This window comes from Oryzias latipes, chromosome 21 (genome assembly GCF_053564925.1).
Source record: "Oryzias latipes strain Hd-rR chromosome 21, Olatipes_Hd-rR_3.1".
Classification (NCBI taxonomy): domain Eukaryota; kingdom Metazoa; phylum Chordata; class Actinopteri; order Beloniformes; family Adrianichthyidae; genus Oryzias; species Oryzias latipes.
Window position 1 is genome coordinate 19,299,198 of NC_136257.1, and position 27,183 is coordinate 19,326,380.

Below are 27,183 nucleotides of genomic sequence, written 5' to 3' on the forward strand. Positions count from 1 at the left end.
AGTAAAAATTAACCAAACTGAAATGAGGGTGAGCTTTCAGAGCTTTTTTAGCATTTCTATCAGGGTTGGAGCCAAAAGGACCCAAACCGTCTTGGATCCCTTTTTTGCCTTGCTTAATCATAAACCAATTAAGGTAGTGTTCCACAAAGGAGGCCTCCATTTGGCCAGTGCACAGACATAGAAATGCTTCTATAGACAGAGTATAATTTTATTATGTTCAACACACACGCACGCATGCACGCACACACACAAAATAAATACATGAAAAATTTTTTTTTTCTGTTAAGATTTTAAAGCATTTTCCAGCCGTATCTGTAAGATGAAGAAAAACACAAACTTTTATTAAATAAGAAACTGATTTTTAAATGTTTTTAAAACAATTTTGTTTTGTTTTTTATTTAAAGAAATATGTCAATATATAAACACTCTTAGATTTATAATGGAGAACAATCAAATGTCTGCATGCTGGTGTTGCAGTTAGAAATTTTACCTCCCAACAACAATACTCCTGGTTTGGATCCAGGCTAGCTTCTCTTCCTATGGAGTTTGTATTTTTTGCCTGTATATTTTGCATTTTCTCTGGGTATTCTGGCTTTCTCCCACAACCAGAATGCAGGTTTTGTAGGTTGAGTGTTGGCTTTAAATTGAGGGCAGCAATGACTTGCTTTTGGTTTAAGATCCAAAAAAAGGCTGAGCAACCACATCCTTAATTATAACAAAGCAGATATAGACAATAAATGATATGATAAACCTACCGTCAGTAAAATGTAGGGACAGATGTTTGACTGCGTGGTTTGGATTAAATTGTACATTTTAGTCGCACTTTTTCTATATCCACCTCCCCCGTGTCACATTCACCAGATTTTAGCCTCCGCCATTCTCAGCTGTTTGTATTTGTCTTAATTAGCCTATACTTAGTATATTTAGGAAAACTCATTGGGTTTAGTGATAATGATATTTCTTGGAAGACTTATAAATATACGTTTTTGCATTTTTCCTTTTGGGGGAAAGTTTTTCTTGAAGGCAGATTATGTTTCTTCAAAGTGTAAACACGCTGCTTGATGTCAGTCTGATCCTCATTAACAACACAGCCGCCCCAGTAAACATTTGACTTATAACAAACCGTTATTGAAATAAAGTAAAGATAAATCTGTATTTTGTTAATGATTTGGCACATATTGTGCTACATTTATCTCACACAGTTTAGACAAAATACAGTAAAGCATTGATTGATTGATGTTCCTCTTGAACTCTTATAATACGTGGCATAAAATGGACTTTAATGTGGTTTTTGCATTTTGCAACTCATGTTTTGTTCCTTTTTCTATATTTGCCACACCAGAAAAAGCAAAATATAAATAAAGTTTAGCCTGATTTACAAAAGGACACACCTAGTGTCTAGAAGATCCAGAGCCCCCTTACAGTAAAATATGTCCAACACAAGATACTTTCAGCTCCTACCTGTGTGCTCATTTGTTTGATAGGACAAGCTAAAAATAAATAAATAAAAAAAGGCAAATGTAAGCAGCTTTTTTTTCTTTTGTCTTTTCATTCATTACTGTTTTGCATTTGTGTTTCTAGGTCTCATTGTGGGATCCCTGACACTGTGCTGGCTTCCCAACCAGATCCGCCGCCTCATGATGGCCGCTGTGCCAAAGTCCCAGTGGACTGCCTCCTACTTCAGGAGCTACGTCACCCTCCTCCCTGTGGCAGACACCTTCTTCTACCTGAGCTCCGTCCTCAACCCGTTCCTCTACACTCTCTCATCCAGACAGTTCAGGGAGGTGTTTCTGCAGGTGCTCCGCTGTCACCTCACCATCGAACACGTCAATAAGCGCAATGTCAACCTCTCCCAGGCTGCCTCTGCACGCTCATTCCAGCCTCTGCTGCTGAAATCGTTGCGTCGTAACAGGGCGAGTCGCACCCCTGTCCCACGAGAGAACGGTTCCCCCACTTTTACAACATTTTTAGCTGCAGGTGACTTAAGTGGGACCTCAAATCCTCCAGCACACCACAGCCTGATCGAGGAGCCAAACTCAGCTCAGAAAACAAGGATAGACGTGCCATCAGAGACTGAAATATGATGTGTTGTACAGTTTAATGCAATAAAACAAACATGGCTAAAAACTCTAACGCTCCACTGTGTCTTTTTAGCATCATCATAAACAGGGACACTACAGAAAAATACTTTATAAGGACAGAAAACATCACTAGGAACGTTCCTCACATCTTAGACACAATGTAAGCTTGATTAAAGAAGGTCACATGGTAACTGGGTCAAAAATTGTTATAACAAACTCTATTCAATTTAATCAAAAATAAAATCCCTTTCTTTTAAATAATGGTAAACAGTTGAACTAATGGGTTCCACTATATTATATGAACATTCTTTTTGCCACTAAGGCCCATTCAGAAATGCTAATGCTATTTACACAAATGCACTCCCTGTTTAGAATGACTATAAAAACAGCAGCTGTATAGCAGAAACGGCTGCAAAACAACAGACTTAGGAAAATGTGACCATTAAGGTATGTCTAAACATAAAAAAACACACACAAATACATTAAATGTTTAAATCACCTATAAATATGAAAAACTTTAAATAAAAGTATTTATTGTAAAACAAGAAAGAGCTTCTATAAACACACATATTTCAGTATTCAGATTCATAAACAGACTTTTACTTTTGCAAGTCAAATAATTTTGCTGGTGTGAACTGTTTAACCCCTATTACATTCTTATAAAGAATTGCCATATTTGGTGTTTTTCTTTTTGATCATCCTTTCCTAATTACCGCACTTATACTTAATGTCACAAACTTCTCCTTTTCATTTAAAGAAAACATCAGTCCTTGAACATTGCAAAGGCACTTTGAAAACTGGCTCGTCATCCTCTAGCCAGCTGTCAAAGCGGATGGATCCCACAGAGGATGGTGGGCTTGCTGAGTTATTCGGGAAAAGGTCCCCAAATGTGCCAGATAGACAACTGAACCTCAGATGAGTCAGTGCTAATATGTGCCTTAATCACAGTCAGCCCACAACTATTCACCTGGATATCTGTGGTGCTTTTAAAATTTGCACTTTTGTTTCAAAGGGAATCTTTGAAAGAAACAGAAAATGAGTTAAACACTTTATATATCAAAAACTTTATAATCAGCATATGAACATAGTTTCTATATATTTACCTTATATATTTCATTTCAGTAATTGGGAAAATTGATGCAATTTGTCATCCCATGTTGATTATGTTTTGTTTCCTTTTATTGGGCAATTCTGTCTAACAGTCAGATCGTTCTGAGGTCTTTGAACAAATCAACGCAAGGGAGCACAAACATCTGTGGTAATGAGAAATGATAAAAACTTAAACAAGCAAGCTCATTGTGACAAACATGCTGCTTTGCTGCTTGCAGATTGATTGTCCTTCATCTATCTGTTCTCAGGTGTTTGGACTCCTATGTTGAGCCAGTTTTGCTCAGTATTGATGCAGGCACATTTCACTGTTTTTGTTTTTGTGAGAGCTACTTTAGATCTGACAGAGAAACATATACATCTTGTTCCGTACTGAATCTTGTAATTCTTGCCGGTTGGTTTCATATCGAACTGTTCAGCACCCTTTAAAAACATGATAGCCTTTGTGGCATAGTCTTACATATGAACATGTGCTCTCATGATTTTGTGTGCAAATCTAAAAAAGTAAAGAGGAGTTTATAACAGAATGAGTGGCAGAATGCTGTTTTTCTATGAACGCATTTGATGCCTTTAACTGAACTCATTTAAAAAGGACTTTAAAACTGTGATAATGTAAATAAAAAGGACTAATGGTGTTGATGTGTCCAGCCAATTTTTCCTGGTAAAAGCTTTTTCTCTACCCCGATTGTCCTGAAACAACCCACAGTCATGGTTTTGATGTCACCTAGTTTCTACTATTTTTTTATGTAACTGTGTAAATGTTCCAGCTCAGAAGAAAATTCACAAACTCAACAGCACAGACAGCTTAAAGCTCCCCCACATTTATATATTTCAAAGCAAGTCTGTCCGTGTAGAGTTCCAGTTCAAAATGTCTCTGCTGTCAGTTTTTCAACACGCATTTTGACTCTGTACAAAGGTGTGTCAGCACAGGATTGAGACCAGCAGCAGGAGAACAAAGACGGAACATGCAGGGAGCTGTAGTGCGTTTATGGTGATGGCAGATGATGATTGAGGCCGTTTCTTCTGCCGGGGTCCGTTACACAGTGGTGTGTTGCAGCAGGTGATGCACACGGAGTTGAGCTTGCCCGTACAGAACTGCTGGTAGCCAGAGGAAGCGATAAGACAGGCTCCTGATGAGGCGCAGGACTTACGGTAGTGCATTCCTGAAGTTAAAAAAAAAGACATTGGTTTTGTAGTGGGATGATAGGATGGAGTGCGTTTGTGCATGATGATTGCATGTAATTTTTGGATAGACATATTTTCTTTGATCTTGGGGTTTGTAACTTTAAGGGAAATTATACGTAAATGTCTTTTTTGGATTTACGCTGATGTGCCTAGATCAGCCAAGTCATCACGCCAACCTTATTTTTAAAATCAGCCTCTCAGTAAAAGCACGGTGTAAGCATTAAGCAGTAGACCTAAATGGAAGACTCTGGAGGAATCCATGTGTGGGGAAATTTTTTTTAAAATCATAACTCAACAGAACAAAGCAAAACAACTGCAAAACTGACAGGAAAGCAGAAGTGCAGGAGCTTTTTCATGAAGTTTTAAACTGTTTTAAAAATGAAACTAGGTGTTTATCCAACAGAAAGTATTTATGCACAGAAATTGTCTGAAGCAAGAATGTGCATACCCTCTTTTCTGCAAATTATACTTCATACATCTAAAACTGCTTAAAACTGAGTACAGTTTCACAGACTCCATGAATTGCCTAGTCTACTCCTGTTACTGATTATGCAAATAAGTCTAAATAACATCAGTTTTTGTCTGAACAATAACGATGAGCGTGCAAAATATGTCTTTTAAAAAAAGAATTTTCACAGAATGTATAATGAGCAGACTTTCAGCATTGGTAAAAGCAAAGGAAAGTTTTTCATTTATTGATATAATGATCTCAAACAAAAACACCCACAACAAAAATCAATGTAAAACCAAGACAGTTGTTGCAGCACACAAGTGAAGCATGCATTTTAGCTGCATGAGGGTAATCAGGTGTAAAACAATGTGTAAGTGGCTCATATGAGGATTTTCACTTTGTGACATTTATATACACCCTGCGACAGACTGGCGACCTGTCCAGGGTGTCCCCTGCCTTTGCCCACAAGTGGCCGGGATTGGCTCTGGCAGCCCCGTGACCCCAAAAGGGAATGAACGGTAGAAGATGATGACATTCATATGCAAACAACTTGGCAATGCTGGAAGCCACTTTTTAGGTTTGGCTGGGTCATTGCAAAAACAGCGTCATCATCCTGTGTGTGCCATCTGCTGGAAACCAAGGACGACATTTCTGTCAAAAATGCCCACTTCAGGATGATGAAAGGTGCAAGTCTGATCAAAACTGTTCTCCAACCCTGATGTAAAAAGGGCCTGCGCTGTAACACTGCAAAAATATTTAGAGATATATACTAAACAATAGACATAACAACTCAGGTGTGGCAATTGACATACCATATTGCAACAGGAAGTAAAGTGGAAAAACAACACAACAGGGGTGCAACTACAAAATAAAAGAGTAATTCAATGATCAACTAAACTTTAAGAGACAATAAACCATAAGAAACTGGGAAAAATGTAACAAAAACTTACAAAAATAAAAAAATGGTCAAAAATAAAAAAGAAAGACTGACTTTTTTTAAACTCAATTTTTTAAACTCCAGAAAAAACTAAACTTTTAGTTTCAAGAATTTTATTCTCAGGTAAAATACTGTATTTATTGTGTACTTACTTGCACAGTAATGGAAATAGTATTATGTTATATACTTATTGTGACAAAATTGTTGTGCTGTAGCTGCTGCCAAGAAGGAAGTAAAGATTTTAGCCTGGTCATTACATATTTTGCATCAGAGTGCCATTGGGTATTGTCCATAGACAACAGAGGGGAAAATAAGTGATAAAAACACCTGTAATTTAGATTATAACATGTTTTTTGCTGGTGTTTCTGTAAAGTAGTGGCCATGTGGCAATAACATGTTATACTAGCTCACAGGTGTAAGTGCTTCCTGATCCTATGAAACTATAAAAGGAGCATTAACACCATCAAATAAAGTTTATAGCTGTGTTTTTGGAGACTCTGGGATAATGTGTAATCCTAATGACATATTACGAAGAAAAAAAATAACGGTTAAATATGAATCCTATGCAATTCAAAACAGCTGATGTAAATACAGTTTAGGCCAAAGAAAACCCAATACTATTAGACCCACTTCAATGAAAATGATGTTTTGGGTGTTTTAAAAATGTTTTTGTTTTTTTTTTGCATGATGGAGGACATATATTTAGAATATTTCCCTTTGCCTTGCACGCCCATGTGTCGAAGTGTCCTTGGGCAAGAAACTGACAAGAAAGAGACCTTATAATGAAGGGTAAACGGTTTTGGTAGTAATACAAATTTTGCTAAACAATTAGATTTTTCTCTATTCAAATTGTTGATTTTAAATTATGTTAATGATAAGCATAAAAATAAGCAAGAATAACAAGTTGTTACTAATGTTTCTCATTAATACTGATGCATTTGTAAACTTCCTCTTCTTCCACAGTCAAGTTTTCCTTACCAGTGAATTCAGCTCCACTGCAAGAAGCACTGAGGCAAGGATGCCTGGACCAGGGAAACATGTGAATAGCACTTTATTTTTGGTCCTAAAAATACCAGTGTTTCGCAAAAATTCACCAAACATTTTATGCAGACAGTTATGGATGCACACATACACACACACACACACTCAAATACACGCACAATCTATATATAGCATTTTTAATGTTTGTAATGTACATTATAAATGCACAACCATGCAAAAGTTTCCAATACTTTTCATGTAAATTTATTATTTTGACTCTTGAGACAGTCCTGTCTAACGTTATCCATCAGATAACTTTCTAATGTATTTTATGTCATTGTGAACAACACTCTCCTAAATTAATGTTTTTTTAAAATAAGCATGGTCTATTTTTTGGAGAAAGTTGTTCAGAGACATAAGAGCTCGACAGTCCATCCATCCATCCATCCATCCATCCATCCATCCATCCATCCATCCATCCATCCATCCATCCATCCATCCATCCATCCATCCCTCCATCCATCCAACCATCCAATTTATTCCACCATATTAACAAAAAAGCAACATTTACATAGTTACATCCCAATGAAGAAAATTTGGTTACATGAGGGTGTTGTGTCGCCTCACAGCAAAACGGCCCTGGTTCAAATCCTCCCTGGGTTTGCATGTAAAAGTCCCATTAAAGTTAAAGCCCCGGTAGTTGTCACGCACCTAGGTTTGTGAAATTTTTTCTCTACATTTGACCGATCCCCTGGGGGAGAAGTGAGCTGCAGTCACAGCTGTGCATGGCAACATAAAAAAGAAAAACACATAATCCAAAGTATATAAATGAAACACAGTATTTGTTTCTGCACATGAACACCTATCTTCCAAAAAAAGCACGTCTTCTTTGATGTGCATCATCATGGCATATATTTCTCAAATTCTTAAAACAGGTACAGAAGACACTAAACTAGGAAAAAGTGGAGCAATCATCCCTTTTTTGAGAACAAAGGTAGAAAACAGCCCTCTTCAACATGAAAGCTCACTCTTTTATCATCTCTAAAGACATAATAGAGATGATGGAAGCAACAAAGGATGCAAAAAATAGTTTCCTAATGTCCTTGATAGAATGTTTCCAACATCAGGAACATGAAAACAAGGCACCACTCAAAATATTCCACAAACAGCTCTAAACTGACAAAAAATATCAAAACCATAATATAATGCAATTAGCTTGAAATTCTCACTAACAAAATGGAAGTTAAGGGAAAAATCTAGGGAAAACATGTCTCTTTTATGCTGCACCAAGACTAGGTAAATCGGTCTCTGAATGAGCTACAGAGAACAAAGTTTTAAGAAATAAAGTAAAATACCACGATACAGTTCATTGTGTTCCAATGGATGTAAAATTTTGTAAATGTCATTCATCAGTTTTTTTATCGTAACATTTCCTAGTTTTGATTTGTATTAAGATTCCTTAACAAGCTTTGTTAACGCATTAACAAGCATTATAATATAATTTTTAGGGTGTTAGTAAGACATTTATTAGTACAATAAGTCTAATAAGGTTTGTTAAATTAGTTAACACATTAACAAGAATTATTATTAGAATGTTTTTAAGATGCTAATGATACATTTATTGGCAAATTTGTCAGTGTTAATTAGCTGAATAAGATTTATTAACAAACTTTAAATTAAGAAGTATTATTGTTTGGGGTTCTGGTAAGACATTTATTAGCATTATAGATGTCTCACACAAGCCTAAGTGTTAATAAGCTTAATAAGTTTGATTAACTAACTTAACAAATTAATAGGCTTTATTAATGTGTAAGATATTTATTAGCATTATAGATGTCTTGCAAATTCCTGAAAGTGTTAATAAGATTTATTAACATCTAAAGTCAGACCAGTCTTCAAAATCCATATTACTAAACTGCTTATAAGCTTTACAAATGTATTAATTAACTTTGTTACCAGTTTATTAGTTGTTTTGGAGCAACTCCTCTAAAGTGTGGAATGCTTTTACCACAAACAACCACAAAGCATAAAAGCTTGTAAAAAGAACTTTAAACATTAAAACAGACTAAACATACAAAAATCTTTCTGTAAAAGAAATATAATAATTTATTTCCGACAAATTAAACTATAAAACCAAAACAAAAAAAACATAGGGACCGGTGTCGAATGACGCTAGCATCATAGCTAATAAGGATAAAGTATTAGCATCTATCTTGAGTGAAACATTAATTGCAAATCTCATCACCAGGAGACAGTTAGCTGGATTCAATGCCAACTGCATTCAACCACTGTTGCCTTGCTTCCAAATCCACTGGAAAGTTGCACAAGTAAGTTATTTTTGACGACAGAAGGCAATAAACCTACAGGAGCCATGCTAAAGCTAACACACTAACGACCGACCGGTACAGAATCAAAGATGGGCAGATGAACTAATTTACCATTGGCTAATGAATCTGTGAATCAAACTTATCAGCAAAACAGGCGTGCTCGTTTTCAGCCAATTGACTGGCCTCTTAGACTTTCTCTAAACTTTCACACAGATAACAAAAAAAAGCCCTGTACATCTTTGATTCTGTACCAGAACCCCAAACAATAATAATACTTCTTAATTTGTTAAAAAAGGTTGTCAATAAATCTTATTAAGGTTATTAACACTGACACATTTGTTAGGCATCTATAATGCCAATAAATGTATCATTGGCTTCTTAAAAACATCCTAATAATAATGCTTTTAAATGTGTTAACTAATTTAATAAACCTTATTAGACTTATTGTACAAAGAAATATCTTACTAACACCCTAAAAATTCTATTATAATGCTTGTTAATGTGTTAACAAAGCTTGTTAAGGAATCTTAGTATAAAGTGTTACCGTTTTGTTTAATGCAAAACAGCACCGACACACTAAGATCAGGTTTTCATATTTCAGAGAATAAAATTCAGTACAGTTCAATAATTAACACTTGGGGAATAATCAGATAGAGTTGAGATGTCTGATGTTGGAGTGTGTGAATCAGAAGCTAACTTCAAGGTTGGGCTTCAAGTGTTTGCAGCGCTGCCATGCTAATAAATCTGTGTTTGTTCAAATGTTCAAAGTGTTTTCTTTGAACACCACTGTTTCATTTGCACTGAAAAGCAGTCATAAGGTTGCACAAAGTGAATTTCTAAGTTATCCTTTTCTTGCAAAGACCCAGTGACAAAAACACAAAAGATAAAGGCTTGAGTGCACATAACCAGTCATTGAGGAAAAATTCTTATTTAAAACCTGTAGATACTATAGTGGACTCTGAATGCACTTTGCATTAAAATACAGGTCTTTAACAGCAAAGCTTTATTAAATTTGCTCATCAGAAGTTAAAATACAATTTTAAAAAATGTTTTAAAAAATCCACCTTTCATTTACAGTAAAAGAGACTTCAGAGCAAAAACAAACTGTAGCAAGAATACACAAAACACTAAAAATGCTGTTTTAATTATTAATAAAGCAGCTGTAAAACTCACAGGCTCCAAAATTCAATGACTTATAATGAAGTTGCATATGTTGGAATCTGATTTTTGCAGAATTTTCAACACAGAGAACACACACAATGACTGTAAAACAAAACTTTCAATCTACTCTGAATCTTGCACAACAGAACACAGCATCTGCTAATAAAACTTTGGTTTTTTCAGTTTTAGGTAAACTAATGCATTTTTTTAGTGTCTTTTGAACCAGAGTAATGCTATGTCCCTCTATACTTTATCACTCCAAAGTTATTTAAACAAAAGAAATCCAGTACACAACAATTTATCCTCAAGTTCATTTAATTAAATCACAAAACAAAATGTTTTGCTGGGAAGTGTTGAACTTTCCATTACGTTTTTGGCACTGATGACAGACATTGAGGAAAATTGATTATAGGATTCATTGCTGAATTTGTATCAAACTTGTAAAAATGATTTTTTAATATGATTATCTTGTTGGAGCTGCATAATGGTGCAGTGGTTAGTACTCTCGCCTCACTGTAAGAACGTTTTGCTTCAAATCGCGGCTGGGACTTTTCTGTGTGGAGTTTGTTTGTTCTCCCATCTGTGGGTTTTCTCCAGGTTTCTTTCTCCCACAGTCCAAAAATAGGCTTCAGGTCAATTAAGTACTCTGAAGTGTCCCTAGGTGTGCATGTGGGAGGGATTGTGTGCCCTGTAACGAGCTGGTGACCCGTCCAACAGTAGCCAGGACACGCTTTGGCAACCCTGTGACCCCAAAAGGGATGTAGTGGGCTGAGAGAATGGATGGATGGATTCTCTTGTCTCGATGTGCCAACCCAGATCTGAAAGGTATATGCTGAGTTAAGTAGATTATATCGGATGAAATGTATCAAAAAACTTGTACGTTTTTCAAAGAGAGCTTTATTGACTGTACCCTTTCACTTAATAATTTAGCATTTTGGTGGAGTTGAACTTGAACTCTGTTTTTGCTAAATACGTTTAAAATAAATACATGTGTTTTCTTTAAACAAGAGTATTTTTTCCATTTAATGACAAATTTAAATGATCTAACTTTGATTGTACTGATACCAATATATTGCATATCTGTTTGACTTTGGATTACAAATTGAAAAAAATAAGACTTGATAGATGTATGTTTTAAAAAATTGAGCCCTGCCTTACACAATAGATTAAACCTTTTCCCCCGAGATGACAATCTCATTGTTTGTGTTCATGACTGCTCCTTGAAATGCTGACCTACAGCTGAGACTTTCATGCTCCACTTATGGCTTTCATGCTTTATAGGCTCCGTCTCTTCTGACCTCAGATCAGTGAGATTTCTGCTCCATAGCAGAGTGCCTGGGATAAGGCTGAGCGAGAGACAAGCTGGCTTTCTTTGAGATCTCTGTATTACAGGGGTCATGGAGCAGGGCAGCAATGTGAGATTGTTTTCTTGGCATCATCTCAAGCAGTCTTTAGTGACTGATCGAAATCCAGAGGAAAAGCTGAGAAAAGCGTTGCTCTCTGTATGAGGAGAAAACAATGCAAACAAACTAATCCTGCTTATTTGGTGTTGGCAGGGAGTAACTGTCAACAGCCTCCAAATCACTGCCTCAATTTGTGTCACTTAAGCTTTAAGCTGTATTGATTTGATGGTGTAAATAAATAAGCAGTGAGCCGAATTTAAAAGAAGTCTCTCAATAAAAAAAAACAAAAAACTTCCCAAGATAAGCAAAATCTGATCATTTTCTTTCAATGTCAGACATTCTGTGGAATTTGAATCAGAAAATATTACGTTCCAAAATATAAAACAGGTTCAAAAGGTGGAATTACCGTCGTCCTTCACTAGAACCTCCTTCTGGCACGTGTCCTGCACATTCACTGTACAGTTGACTATGAACTCTGGTGTGGAGCAGTCGTGTGTCATCTCCTCACACTGGTAACACTGGATCTGAAGGGCCAGCCCTGCAACAGACACAGAGTTACACACTTTATGTAGGTCTCAAAATCAGTTAATTAACAATTTACTAACTATTGGGATAGAAAATAAAATCCCTTATCTTACAACTTTACGGTTTTATGAATCTTAATCAGTTACACGACCATCTACATAACTATCTTTGGAAAACTTGCAGTAATACACAATATAAAGTGACAAATATACAGCAAAATATTTATAATGCAACTGCAGAATTTTACATTTAGATGACAAGTGACACAAAGTAAGAATTATAACAAATATAAATTTAGGATTTTGTTTTCTATTTTAGTAAAGTGAAAGCACATGAATAAGGAGTTAATTCAGTCAATTAAATCAGAAATGCACACAACTTGTTTCACAAATACACCTTGATTCACAACTGTAATTTTATGCAAACGTGCAATATAAATTTGGAAATGAATACATTGTGTTTCACAAACACACACGTTATGTTTCACACATGTCCACTAAATATTTCACACAGGCACAATTGCACAATTGTTTCTCACAAATGTGCACACTGTTTCACAAAAACACAATAAATGTTTCAGAAATGCACAATAGATGCTTCACAAACATGATTTCTAGGTACAATTTCAGGCATCTGTTTTAATACGTGTGCTACTAAAGATATAAAGAGTAAAATATTCCAAAAATAAACATTGGTAATACCTTACACTGCTTCTGTCAGAGACCAGAGTCTTTAAATTTTGTTTCTAAAGTTTTGTACAGATTTTTATACAACATAAAAGCAACTAAAACTACTAAAAATGCACCACAAACAATATAAAAGCATCATCATGCAAAAAAGAATAAAAATCTATACAGAGCATTAGAAATTAAATTCATAAGACTCTGGTCTATGACACTTCCTTACAACAAAAAGTAATACCTCACTGTAATAAGTTACTTTTGTAAAGTAACAGTGTTCAAAACGTCATTATCTTATAGAAAACTTACTGTTATTGCCGGTTGCTTTTTCTAAAGTAATAAACTGCTGTGATGGAGGCTAAAACTGAAGAGACAGTGATCTGTTCATGTTACATTTCAGAGTGCACCCACCACGAAGAGCATTAAAGCCACCTATGCTTTATGGAAAATGCTGTATTCATTCAGAGCAATATTACCAAACTTTTTACTAGAGATGAACGATTCTATTTTCCTGTACAAAGCAGCCAAACAGTGGCATTTACACCTTTTCTGAATGGAAAAACAGAAAGTATGACCTGTTTGGACCTTAGTTTATCCATTAAGTTTTGAGAAAAAAAAAAAAATGTCATTGTATAAACAATGACTGCAACTAAAAAACACTCAAAAAATAAGTTCACAAGTTTGAAAAAAGAAATTCTTATTTTAAATTATTTATTCACCCATTGCAAATAAAAAAAAGAGTTGCACAGTACACTCACAGGTTAATTTGAACAAAGTACTGCCTTTTTTGAGAATTTGGTGGCTTTCATGTTATCTCAAAAGTGGGACTTGGCTGGACTTTGTTTTAATGCTTGTTCTCCGTCCTTTACCAGCAGCCATCCTCAGTTCTTTGCAAAAGTAAAGCTTTTTTATGGAGTTCAACACAGTCAACTCTACATTTCATATTTTCCAGAACAAAGTTATATTGTTGGGCGATTTTAACTTCCATTTGGTCAGCAAGAGTATCAATATCAGCTCAAGAACCAAAAAGGTTTTTTTCTGCCTTTTAAGTTTTGGTTATCAACAATCCATAGACAGACACATGCCAAAGACACACATTTTTGACTCCACTGTTTTATCATGTTTTATCACTGTTTTTAATGTACCTGCTCTACTCTGATCCCCATATTCTCGTCACCAGTGTTTTTTATCCGAAGTAGAACTGCACTATATGAGGAAAACACGCGATTTGCGATGGTAATGATCAATATTGCAATGAAGATATAACATGTGATACATGAACAAATAGCACAACAACCAATTTCCATTTCACTGCAACAGTTTAATTTAAGTAAGGATCAACATAACTTAAATTACACTCCAAATGACCCTTGTCAACATAGGAGGCGAGCATCTAACATAAAAGAACGCCATCTGATTGGTCAAATGCATAAAGGGATTTATTTGATTAGTTAAATATACTTCAAGCTGCCTTAAGATTGTCTTAGCACATTTAAGGTTGCCATTTATCACAATTTTCGCTGACTTTTGCGATATGCCTATTGCACAGCTTGATCTTGTGATAACGATAAATTTGCGATTTATTGTGCAGGCCGAATCCGAAAGAATTCTTTGTTACTTTAAAAATTGGTGTCACTTAAAAGCATCCAACAACAACCAAATATATGTTCCGCTCAAAAATAGTGATAGTATTTTGGCGTCTGTTTACTGTTTTCTGTTTACAGGAAATCTTACATCAAAAACGGTCCTCCCTCTGTAATACTGACAATTATTTATATTGTCTGTTTGAAGATGCATCACCTTCACTAAATTTTAAATCTCAAGTAACTGCAGAGAATACTTTCACTCACAAAACTCTGACCCTTTATCAAAACCTTTTTGCTGCTCTTCCTGTTGCTCTCAGAATTGTTGTCCCCCCTTTACTTAGACCTGGTAGTTACTCCAATCATTTAATTATGACTGGTCCCACATTTTACCTCCATGCATCCAACAATGTTAAATCTGTAAGGATAAAACGGCTTTTTCCATTAACAGTGGTGTTCCACTGGTCTCTGTATGGTGATCCCAACTCTTTATGATATATCAACTCCCTCTTAGGAATAGCTAAGCCTAATGGGACTATTTATTTAGTGTGACTAAACATTTTCCTTTTTTTAATTTAAAAGTGCCTTTTTTTAGCATAGTATCAATCAAAATATAAGAAAGTGAGAAAATACGGAACAAGTGTTCTTTCATGTTTCAGCTGCTTTAGAGAATGCAGTATAATGTTTTTTTATATTTATATTCTGCTTCTATCTAATAATTTACAGTTAAAATTGCAATTTTTGCCAAAATGATGCCCACTATGACAAAGATACAACATGAAATTAACCAATGTGTAGTATACAGTCAAACCAGAAATATATATTTTCTAATTGCACTGAAACCCATGAAGTGAGCAGCATTTATGACCAAAGAAAATGATAACTCTATAATCGAACTGACTGCAGACTATGCATGAGTATTCTTCCTGTCATTCCTTCAGTGGGGGAGCCGACAGCACAGGCAGATCACTTCCATCAAAGCGTTTATAAGAATAAACAGGATGTTATTCATCATAACCTTCACAGCCACCACATGTTCATCAGGTTGAGGAATAAACTCAACATGAGGGATTAGCAAACCTAAAAAATCATGTTTCCATTAATAGCTGTCTGCGGAAATGAGCGCTGATGTTCAAGTTTTGGATCGAATGTTACCTAAAACGCAGTTTTTGCGCAGCAATTTACCTGATTACGTTTATACATGATAGCATAATTCAACGCTTTCATATTTGTATTTTGTTCAATTTTATTTTTTATTGAAAATCTTTCATCTGTTAAACCCAAAAAGTATTTCAAAACTCAAACTCCAACTATACCAGTTGTGAAAAAAGCCAACAAAAAAAGCTTCCATCGTGCGCAAGTGGACAGGCTCACCCGAACTCTCACGTCTGTTGCGCGCAGGAGCGCAGTGCCACAGCAACATTTGGCGACTATATGAAGAAAATTAAACATCTACGTGTCAGCAGATCCAACTATCTATATTTAAAAAAAAATTGGAATCAAAGCTATCTGCTTACATTTAAGAAAGGCAGGATTGGCGCCGGGTTTCCTGCTTAACCAACATCTGCAAAAAATAAAAATAAATCACTCCCCGCACCCTCACCACTGCTCCACTGAAGCTCTTTAAGTTTCCTGTGAATCCTCGAAGTGATGCGCTGAGATTCATACCTGGGCTGAAGGACAGGAGCAAAGTTGAGACAGTTAACAGACGCATCGTTCATCCAGTCTGTCGAGCGAAAGCGGAGGAGTGTGTGCACGCACACTGAGCGTCTGCAGCCTGGCATGGGGGCTCTCACACCTCCTGCAAGCGCAACGCCGCGTGCGCGAGCATCAAGAGGTTATGTGCCACGTGATTTTGCAGCCCCCCAGTCCCCACCCCCAAAATAATCGGATTTCTATGAAGTCTTTGTACTCAAGCCTCTTTAATTATTACAGACTAATTGGTTGAGAGGTTTCAAGGTAGTCAAAAATAAAATCCATTTTTGGCTAGTCCAGGGCTTTCAGTATTTGCTTCCATTCTAAAAAATGACTTCTTTCATTTCCAAAATGAAATCAAATCAATTTAAAAAATGGGCAAACTGACAAAACAGCATATCTCTCTCTCTGTGCCATAAACAAATCAAAATAAAAAATTAAATAGCGCTATAAAAACAACATCTTAATGGGTTTATGTCCAATGCACCCATATGGCTTTAATGCATACTGTGATAATGTAATAAATCCCTTCACAGATCACATGATAAAGTAGATTTTCACCACTGCAACGGTTCAGACATCACTAATTAACTTGGGTTAGAGATATGCATTGGATCACTGTTCATTTGAGTGGTCCAGAGACCCCAAAGCATCAAATTCGACACACTTGGCTTGACATTTTCTTCTGGGAATCCATCTTTTTTCCTTGAATTCATCTTACCGTCTTGATCTCCAGTGCCAGCGACAACAAGGCAACCCCAAAAGTATCAGTGAGGCCTCACGCACACTATTAGGCTTCTTCTTCTTCATCCTCCAGCAACCCAGCCAGCAGACAAAGCACTTTATCTGCATTGGAAGAGTTTTGGTTCACCCACTTTACTAAACATGGCTTGACTTTTTGATTGCAATTAGCAACCTCTTTTTTGCTCTTTGTTGTTTGTACCAAATTTGCAGGGTTTTTTAGCCATTTCAGATGTTTATGATTTTTAAAATTCCTATAAATTTTGACTAGAAAAAACAGTCTCAGTCTTCTTTTTTCCCCGGGGTTCCCCCCTCCTGGGCGGGGGCGGCGGGCCCCTGCCTTGCTCCTCCCTGGACCAACCGTGGGCCGGGCGGATGGCTGCCTGGAGTGCGGAGCGGGTCTCCCTTGGGGGGTCCTGGCTCGTACCTGGGGTTGGGGCGGGGGGATGCCTGGAACTCCTGGGTGGTGGTGGGGTGCTCGTCTGGGTTCCCGTGTGGCGTTGGGGGGATTCCGGCTGCCGCTGCTGCTGCGGTGGGGGTCTTGGGGTGGGGATGGCTGGGCACTCTCCCTCCTTCTTTTCACGTTCCACCATCCATTTTAGAAGAACATAAACACTCACCTGAGCACAGGTGTTAGCTCACCTTTGCACTAACAGTTTGCATGATTGAATGACTGAAATATTTCACACTAGTTGGTTTTAAGGCATAAGTATGCGTGTGAATACTATCTGTTTTGTGTACATGTCGACAGGTGGACATTTTTGCAGGTAGCAGGTGTGTTTATAACATTTGAGTGTGTGGACAGGCCCTGCCCTTTTTGTACTACATTTGAACCTTACCATAATGATTAACAACCAGTAAACTTGTTGCTTTATGCTGCTTCATGGTCTTATCCCCCTTCCCCTCCTATTATCACCCTCCTACCCCCCCCTCTCTCTAACGTCCCTCTCTCTTCTTCCCCTCTTTCCTTTTCCATCCGGTCCAACACCAAAGATTTTCAAACATGATTGAAATTAATAAAGTTTGGCCTCAATTACAAAAGGGGTTTATTCAGACATACCTTTGGTTTGTCTGAAGATTAATAACCCCTCTTGTTAAAGTAAAATATGTCCAACACAAGAGGCCCTCAGCTCTCATATGTCTGCCCAGCTGTTGGACAGGAAGTTAAAAAAACAACAACAAAAAAACAAAAAACAGTCTCTGTATTTCTTCTTCTTCTTTTTTTTAATAAACTGTTTAATTTGATATATTTATTGTCTGCGATCAGCCGACTGCAGTCGTGTCAATGAACCGAGTTGGCAGAGAATAGTTTAAGTTTAAGAAAATATCCTCAAACTGATGAAAAATATGGTAATAAAGATATTTTAAAGAGTCAGTACTTCAAAACCCCAAAAGTGTTTGTGTTCCACAAATTCAAGCATTTCTAAATTGCTAAAGAAAACACATACTGTGAGTGTTTTGTTCAGGAAGTGAATGGAGATTTATGGATTTATAACCTGCTTTGCAGTGCAGTGGTCAGTTCTAATATTGTGTAATGCTGACATAAACATAAGAACCTGAAAGCTATTTTCAGGAGGACACTGGTATTCTTAGAAAACGTAAGGTCAGATGCAAGTGAAAGATTATCTTTTTTATCTTATCGTGCTTTTAGGAATATTAAAAAATGTAGGAATGTTTATGCAATAGGATCTTTTGCTGATGTTCTGGGGCTCATTTTGCACCAAAGCACAGTCTCCTTCCTAAATGATATAAAAGTTCCCATGGTGTTAATACTTTCACATTATTGTTACCATAAATAAAAGCAGAACTATCAGATATCTGAAAAAACAAAGATAAGGGAGAAGCAGATCATGTTATGTTGTGTTTTGGGCAAAAGTTCTTTGAATTTCAGAGTGTGCTTCAATTGAAGATCCACAGACAGCTGTACCAAAAAATTTCAGGTGTGAGTATGTGTGTACATATACTTTATTAAAAATAAAATGTGCAGAGGTAAGCAGTTAGAAAGCAAATATCAGGTATTTTACCACAACCTTCTTCTTATTTAAGACATTTTGTTCCAATTGGTTCTTGTCAAAGCTGGTTAAACTAAACAGGTTTGATGGGCTTCTCTGAATTGCTTTTCTTATTATCTATGAAAATAGAGTGTGATACTCTTATTATTTTTCAATTTAGGGAAATTTCAGGCCTATTCTATCTGATTTGAAGACATATTGGTAGTCACATATCAGTTGAAATACTCATTTACTTCCAAGCTTTAAGCAAAATTACTGATACCTACAAGTATCCGTAGCATTTCAGCTGTTTTTTTCTGCAGCTAAATAGCCCTAAGGCACGATTGTGTCTCACAGTTATCATGGCATACTAAGCTGTAGGTTTTGCCGTAAATGCATGAGTAGGAACTTATGAATTGAGGAAATGTGAATTTAAAATCCAAATGGTGAGAACCACAAGAAAAAGCTTTTGTGTATCTAAAAGTTGTTTATGCAAATGGAAAATCTAAGTTGACTTTCCATTATATAAAGTTTACTCATTTTTGTCAGTCAATATGATAGTAATGAAAATGCTTTTTTAAAGTTAATGTCTGCATATCTTACTTTAGTCCTTTTTTGTTAGGAATTGAATACCTTTTTTTTCTGTTTCTGCTTGAAATAAATTTAAATATAAATATAAATATAAGGTACAGTATATACAACTTGAGATAGACATACAAAAATGCATTTTTGATAAATTAAGAAAAATCTATTGAGCAATAATCTAGAAAATTTGCCATTAAATTGACCAAATATGTGATAAAGTGGATCTGCAAAGACGAGCTGAGGGAAAAGCTGTGAGGATCTTTTTTTTTTGCTTTTTAGATTAAATTGTAATTCATTTTCTATTCAGGTAATGTTCAGGTTTTCTGTTGTCTTACACAGCAGGTTTCAGCTGGTATTCATCTTAGCTGGTTTGTGTAAGTTAATTCCCCTCAATATATCTGAAAGCTTGCTTTTCTGTCTGTCAAAGTTCTGATGCACAATGCTGTAAAGTATTTAATGAAGAACTAAAAGGAGATAACATTACAAGATTTAATTTGGAAATGTTTTTTCTTGAAAATTAATTAGTTTCCCATACTGCATTGTTGCTTCGCAATAAAAACGAGCCCAACTCATTACCACTCCACCACCATGACTGAACTCAGCAGAAGCAGCAAACCAGAAGTATCGTCTTGTTGAAACAGTCTCAGCTGCAGCTTTTTAACATTGCTGGTAAAGGTATTCAATCAATCAAACACCTTGGAACATAAATAAGTATTGAAATAGTTTATTTTTTTCTGTCTTTGACATAAAACAAAGAATATTGGTAGTAAACAATTATGAGTTCATACTATAGGTGACTTTGACACGAGAACATCACTGTTTTAACTAGATTCTAAATGGAAAAACATTTAGGACAGTTTAAAGTGATAGTGAGAAACAATACGTGCAATAAACATACATTGCAAATAGCAACACGGGAAATTAAAGTACCTTTTTAGAAAAATACAACACTCTTGTGAAAGTGATGCTATTCTTTACGCGAGTCATTTTAATATACAGATGCTCCGCCTACCCGTATCAGCTCAGTAAGTCTGTCCCCTAATATTCCTCTCACCCGTGTACCTTTCTTTTTTATACACATGTTGCTATTGCTGTAAACATCGCTGCAGTTTTTACAGATAGTTCCTTCGAAATATACGTACTTCTTAAGTGCATAATGGAAGAAGAGGTAAATAAAGTAGAATAACAAGACTAATCAGTGTGCAATGCTACAGTGCTTAAACCTGCAAACTGTCTCAAGTGTATTCCAAAAAAATATGGCTATAGTCACAATGACGAGTCTGATGTTAAGATGTAGTTGCATTCTGTTTAAATATGTCACGAGCTCCGAGCAGTTTGACTATATGCATTGAGCCAAATATGTACACATGAGAAGCAGAGACAAAGGTGTGGCAGGGAAATGCCGCAAAGCAGCTTCAATTGCTAAATATGTGGGAATGCAGTTATGACACAAAGCAGTTATAGAAAAAAACAGCATATACAACAGAAAGACTGAGTGATCGTGGTCTGATATAAAGAAGATACTGATTATATGTTGGCTACTCTAAACTGAAACATGAACAATGACACCTGGTGCATTTGTTTAAGCAAGTAGTTAGCCTTATTTGAGGTTTAATCCACAGCATCTATCACAGACAACAATTGGTATTTTCCCTGAGCTAGTAAAACAATGTCCACTATGCTCCAACTCTTTAACTAAAGGTACAAGCAAAAATACATTTTGTCTTGATGTCATTACTGAGGAAATATAGACAATTAAAAAAAAGACATTTCCCTTTAGATGAAAAGAAACACTCATAGAGCAATAAAAGGTTAACTGTAATGATTATGAAATATTTAACAAAGTCAAGATTTGTAGAATAAAATGTGTTTACTTGCAACAAAGTTCATGGTTATGATATTAGATTTGGACAAACCCAGCTTGTTGCATGCATACGGAAATTACCATTGTTGCGATTAACATAGGACATCTTAGAATTGCTAGTAGACACGTTACAGAATCACAGGTTCAGAAATGGCATCCAACAGTTAGTGCTGTACACAAGATACGCTTCAGACATGATTGATGAGATTCCAAATGATGCCAGTTCAAAACTATGACATCTAAGATCTATATTGCACCTTAATATTTTTAAGTAGTATTTCTAACATGCACATAATGAGAATTACAATGTACTTGAAGGCAGTTTTGTTATTTTTGGGTCATCAGAGGTACTCATCCATTGCCCGCTGTGTGGCAAAAACAAACAAAGAACGCCTGGAAAGTGATTGGAGACTATATGATTCCTTATCAAACCCTTATTTTGAAAAAAACACATATGTACCTTTTTGAAATTATTGTGCTTTTTTTCGCTTCAGAAACCAACCTCAAGAGACTACAGGCCACCCTGAATCTGATAAAGCACCAACAAAAAAATGCATGAATGGAAAACCTAAGGTAAAATGAGATGAAAAGTTTGTTCTATTGCTGCATTTTTTCCTCAATATTTATGGATATGGTATGAAAGAATTGCGGGTAGAAATAATTACTTTCTACACACATTTTTAGTATCACGCTCCAACATAAAGCATTTTATCTAGCTTTTTTAGTTTAATGGAGAACTCACCTGTAACAATCTACGTGCATTTGTCCGATATTTAAAATAGTCCATCCAACAAGTTATATCTTGAAAAATTGTATTTTTAATTTCTTGTCTTTTTTTCCTGGCTACATCTAAAAATACCTTCATAAATTCTGTGAACATTTGTGTTAATTATCCTTGTTGTTGCTCTAACTGTATTACTCCCTAAAAATGTTTTACATCAAACCCTTTTTTATTTTTTATTTATTTAAAGGAATCATCAAAAAATCATCCATAAAAATGGGCATAAATTAATAATAAAAGTAATTTCATTTCTATGCCAGAAGTGTTTTCTGTCGGTTAAAAAAGGGGTCTTTAGTTTTTTTTTAATGATTTCTTTCTCTACAATTATAATTTAACCGCACTCGATTTTAGATGATCTTCTTGCACAGAGTTGTTGAGTTTAAAACTCAATAAATAAATAAATAAATAAGAAAATAGATTTTATTGTATGTATAATGCCATTTTACTCCCGTCAGGTCTCCTTTAAAGGATTTGTTTTTTTCTGGTGTGCCGAATATTTTTCTAAATGCATTCCTTTACACTTCATAAATAAACATAAATAAATTATTCCATCAGATGCAAACATGTGTTCTGTGGTCCTGAAGGAACTTGAATGCAACTGCTGTTCTCATGCCATGGATACTTCAGCTGACTGAGTGATATGTTTGGCTCACATGCACTCCTCATTTGCTGGTTGAGAAGAAAAGTAGCTACATAGAAATTGATCAAGTGCTATGTACACAGCCGAAAAGTTGTCAATAAATGTCTGGGGTTGCACATTTAGAGGTTCCGTTTGTTGTTCACAGCTGCTGCCAGTAAGGTGTGGTCTTCCGTAAATGTTTGCCAGAGAACTTGACTCCACACTGTATCTTTGCACTGCAAGGGAGCCTTTAATGCCACATGCTGTTCATTCTTGGGTGTTAATCCGCACACGCAGACACCATATTTAAAGTGTAGAATTTTATGGATCTTCTATATATGGTAGAGAGATAATCGATTTCTTCGTTTCTCCTTCAAGCCAGCTCTCACAGCTTCAGTTTTTCTAGAAGGGAAGACAGAGCAAAATGAGTTGAGGCTGCAGCTCACACACGGCATCCATAACAAGATATAACTTGAAGAACATTCGGCAGGCACTACTTAAAGTCCCACTCCGATCATCTTTTGATCAATTGTAAAAGTGTTCCCAGCTGTCCTTTAATTATGATTATGCTGTTTTTAGGCTAAATAAAAAAACGGTTTTCTAGTACATAAGTAGTTACTGCAGAGCAGCAGTAGTTAATCAGAAATTTGCCTTTAAGTTGTGGGTGAGACCACTGGCATGGAGCAATCCCCTTCCTCCTTCTCCGCCCTGTTGCTGAGAGCTCTCTGTTTAAAGACCCACTCACCGACCCGAACAAAGCCATTTGAAAAAGCTTGTAGGTTGGTCATTAAAGCGTTAACACCTGTCAGAACTTGGCTCCTTTACTTGGTTAGAGGGTTAAAGGCTCTGACTTTGGCTCACATCTCCCTCAGAGGATGGATTATATCAGGGGTGTCAAACTCATTTTGGTTCGGGGGGCCACATTCAACCCGTCTGATCTCAACTGGGCCGGACCAAACAACAGCTTTATTCTTGTTTTTTTACCCAATTGGAAAACATGCCTCAACCAAAATGGTAGCCTAATAATTTCTCATTACACATTCATTCACAGAGGCCAATGGATCTTAAATAAAATTAATTTCACTTTAAAAAATATTGGTTTATTCAATTTTATACAGCCTGAATATTTTAAATCTGACACTGAAGCAATCCTGATAATAAATTCAAGAGGGGCTACAAAAAAAAAAGAAACATCTTCCTAAAATGTAAACGTCCAAACGATGACAAAATTACATTAAATTAAACTTGCAAACATTTGTGAACGTAAGAGTTTGGAGTTAACCTCCTTTCTCTCCTGAAACTTCACAAGACCGTCAATATTAAGATTCAAAACCTGTGCAGAAACACATTTACTGTCATTCAAGTGTGCAAAACACAATGAAATGTCCATTATTATTATCATTCATCATTATAAGAATCTTTTCATGGTTTCTGCCTGAATTTTGTGGCAACACCTGCCTTCTTCCTGACCTTTGATGGAGCGCCATCAGTGACCAAAATTACTTCATGTGACCAGTTCACTTCAACATCGTCCAGCACAGTAACTAGAGAGCTGACTATGTCATCAGCTGTTGTTGTGTCCATCAATTCCAGAAACTCCACTGTGACGTCTCTTCATCACCTCTAATAAATATGCACAGCTGTACATATCTGTGATGTTGGGGCTTTCATCAATAGTGACTGAAAATACAATAAATGACTGGATTCCTTCATATGGCTGCCCATGTTTCCTCAGAGATGTTGGATCTAATCGTAATTCTTGACAGACTCATGTTTAAGGTGGACTGCTTTTTTGGGAACAAGATTTAAAATTTAAAATTTAAAATTGAAAATGGTTTGGATGTTTTTTCCAACTTGTTTACAATAAGGTAGCTAACTTTCACTGCTCCATCCCTGACGTCACAGCTGCAGTAAATCCAGATGGTTATTTATCGGTCCAGCTAATAGTTGGTAAATCTTTTTTTTTTTAACTGCAAATGGTGAAACTTTTCTTGGAGAGTCTCATAGTGGTGCTGAATGTTATATTCTTGGATAACCTGTTGATGACATACCAAGCATGCAGGTTTGCATTCAGCTCCGTGAACAAATAAAACGCTTTCCATTTTCCTGGAAAGCTCAGGACTTCACTTCAACCTTTTTTTTCTTTTTGACAACATTTTGGTCATTAGGGTGTCACTACTGATCATCCTTCAGTGGTGAGGCTTACAGGGAACCAAACTACTGGCTACGCAGACACAGAGCTGTTAGGTTTCGTTTTTGGCACATGTAGAGTTATGTTGTTTCTGTTCCCTTCTCTACCCCTGTGCCGGTTCCAAGCCCGGTTTGAGAAGGTTGCGTCAGGAAGGGCATCCGGCGTAAAACATTGCCAAATTTACCATGCGACTTGTTCGCTGTGGCGACCCCTGATGGGAGAAGCCGAAAGAGGAAGATGAAGAGTTATGTTGTTTCAACTGTTAAGCTTTTTCTGTGCTCCCCCTAGTGGCGGAATTGCGCATTTCGGTTATTTCTTGAAAAAAATCATAACTCGCCAAAGGAATGGACTAGAAACTTGCTTTCTTTTTTAAACATCCTTGTGATTTTTACTCTTCATGTGTGGGCTGGAATAAACCACCTGGCGGGCAGGATACGGCCCGCGGGCCGTATGTTTGACACCCCTGGATTATATGTTCTAAACATACTTCCACACACTCAGGTGTATGCTAAGAAATTGGCCTTAAACTCTTCATTTTAGATGTAAAAAATAGTTCACAGCGTAATTTTCGTAAAGGCTTGGATCGCAAAAAATATTTCAAAGTATCTTTTGTCCAGTGTTGTAAGGATCCTTTTAAGTGATAGTCAGAAGACCAGGGGGACTAGTTGGTTTTTCCACTTGAGCTTTTAAATCTTCCAAGTCAGTAGTTGTTTCTGACAAATCAAACTGAAAGAGGGTGTGGATATTTTTGCACGTCAACAGTGTCCCCTAAGATTGTATATCATGAAGATAAAACTTACAAGCATTAGTTTTGGATCTGCAAGGTTTCCTATGCAACAGACATAACAGTTATGGTGTGCGTAGCCATGGCCACATAGGTTTTTATTCCATCCAAGAAAACCCTTAATAAAAGGAAAATGCTTTAAACAGGGAGATCACTGTGAATTGACTTGAACAAAAGTCCCCTCTTTCCCTGTGAACTGTCAATGTCCAGCTGTAAAACGACCCTTGTGACTGAAAGTGACTTTAAAGGTCTTTTTCTCTGTTTAAGGTATAGTGAGTAATGCAAATTGCCCTTACACAGCTCCACAATAACATGTATTAGTTCACTTTAGGTGCAAGTTAAATGCAAATGAATACAAATGAGTCTGTGTCCAGATGGTTTTGCAGTTTTACACTCTTTGCTGCACCCTAATGAGCTGTTACATCATTTTCCTACATAAGTATATCGTAAATCAGGCACAGCAAAGAATCAAATGTGTCTACTTACTGGGAACATCATTAGTTACCTATGTTCATCCTGTTCAATGGCCATGAAATAATATTCCCCTTTTGCTCTTTACAAAACAATTTATCCAAAAAGGCTGAGGTCCTGAGTCAGACATCCATACACGCACACACACATACGCACTCACGCACACTCTTTCCAAAAATGTCAGCGTTAATGTACTGTAGGAAGATGCAAGTGTCATTTAAAAACATGCTTTCGCAAAGCTAATAAGTTTACTCTCTCCTCAGTGAGTGTGGCGATAAAAAGGAGATGACTTTACATTAATGGACAATTAGGGATACCGGTACATACTTTTTTCGTTCTTTCTGGAAGAGTGAATTTAGTGACCACTTGCCAGTCAAATGGTTTTATTTTGATTGTCTGTTATGACGTCTAAAAGAAAATCTGATGAAGACATCAGATGATCGTCGCGCATGGAACCAAGGAATTTAAACTTTGCCCTTTAAGTGAATCTGTTGCACTGCATCTCACAGTTGGCAAGCTGAAGCCTGGTCTGGTCTTTCTGTTGACCTGGAGTGACATGTCCTTTCGATTTGATGTTAGTCATTTTCTTTGGCTCCACTCCACCTAAAAAAACAACAAAGTTCAATCAGAATTTTTGCAGAATTGTAAAATACTATTGCACTACTTAAAATATGAATCACAAGTGTAAAGCAATTTAGAACTGCACAGCTGATGAATTTGTTCAGTCTGCTACAGTATATAGCAATTTAGGGATAAACTTTATAGCCCAAAAAATGGAAGCAATTTATAACAGCAGCAAATTCAATTGATTGACAAAATATAAATGAGGAATTTAATTGCACCTGTGTTTGACTTTTGACCTCTTTATATATCTCAAAGGAAGAAAATAGTGAAAAGCGTCATTACAGTGGCCATGAAGTGCAAACCACACCAACAAATCACTCGATGCAAAAACCAATCAAAGATCACAATTAAAAAAGCAAAACAATTGTTAAAACAAAATGTTACACTTTAAAAATTCACACAAAATTCCGTAAACC

The 27,183-nt window shown here is 36.3% G+C and overlaps 3 protein-coding genes across 11 annotated transcripts in view; 1 reads left to right on the forward strand and 2 right to left on the reverse strand.

Moving 5' to 3' along the window:
* Positions 1-2,127, forward strand: part of gpr39 (G protein-coupled receptor 39) — a 34,340-nt gene extending 32,213 nt beyond the window's left edge. Inside the window, exon 2 of the mRNA XM_004081831.5 lies at positions 1,582-2,127. Coding sequence (XP_004081879.1) covers positions 1,582-2,084 — 503 coding nt within the window. The 3' untranslated portion in view covers positions 2,085-2,127. The remainder of the gene's footprint in view (positions 1-1,581) is intronic.
* Positions 2,082-16,270, reverse strand: LOC101162640 (ly6/PLAUR domain-containing protein 1). Of its 4 annotated transcripts, XM_020713129.3 has the most exons (4): positions 16,090-16,268; positions 15,939-15,985; positions 12,040-12,171; positions 2,082-4,351 (listed from the first exon to the last, which is right to left on the reverse strand). In XM_020713129.3, exons 1-4 carry the CDS (start codon positions 16,203-16,205, stop codon positions 4,110-4,112), a joined length of 537 nt encoding a protein of 178 aa, XP_020568788.1. In that variant the 5' UTR covers positions 16,206-16,268; the 3' UTR covers positions 2,082-4,109. The 4 variants fall into 4 exon arrangements, with proteins under 4 accessions (XP_020568788.1, XP_078795557.1, XP_004081728.1 ...); XM_078939431.1 differs by lacking the exon at positions 15,939-15,985 and having other exon boundaries at positions 16,025-16,270; XM_004081680.5 differs by lacking the exon at positions 15,939-15,985 and having other exon boundaries at positions 16,090-16,248.
* A 3,871-nt stretch (positions 16,271-20,141) lies between these two features.
* Positions 20,142-27,183, reverse strand: part of LOC105356801 (uncharacterized) — a 57,411-nt gene continuing 50,369 nt past the window's right edge. For 3 of the 6 annotated variants that reach the window (XR_013652835.1, XM_011489610.4, XM_011489609.4), the window contains 2 exons: positions 26,651-26,746; positions 20,142-23,099 (listed from right to left, as the gene is read on the reverse strand). Coding sequence is in view for 5 of the 6 variants with exons in the window: in XM_011489610.4 (XP_011487912.1) it covers positions 23,098-23,099; positions 26,651-26,746 (98 nt within the window). In the remaining variant the exon portion in view is untranslated. Of the gene's footprint in view, positions 23,100-25,120; positions 26,747-27,183 lie in introns of those variants that run through there. The other 3 variants (XM_078939777.1, XM_078939776.1, XM_078939775.1) reach the window with 2 other exon arrangements.

What these genes read in the sequence shown, in the direction of transcription:
- LOC101162640 (XM_078939431.1), bottom strand. Translation starts at nt 16,205, where the DNA reads ATGCCAGGCTGCAGACGCTCAGTGTGCGTGCACACACTCCTCCGCTTT. An exon ending in AGAGCTTCAGTGGAGCAGTG is followed by an intron (nt 12,172 to 16,024) that starts GTGAGGGTGCGG and finishes TGTCTGTTGCAG; the next exon opens with GGCTGGCCCTTCAGATCCAG. An exon ending in GGTTCTAGTGAAGGACGACG is followed by an intron (nt 4,352 to 12,039) that starts GTAATTCCACCT and finishes TTTTAACTTCAG; the next exon opens with GAATGCACTACCGTAAGTCC.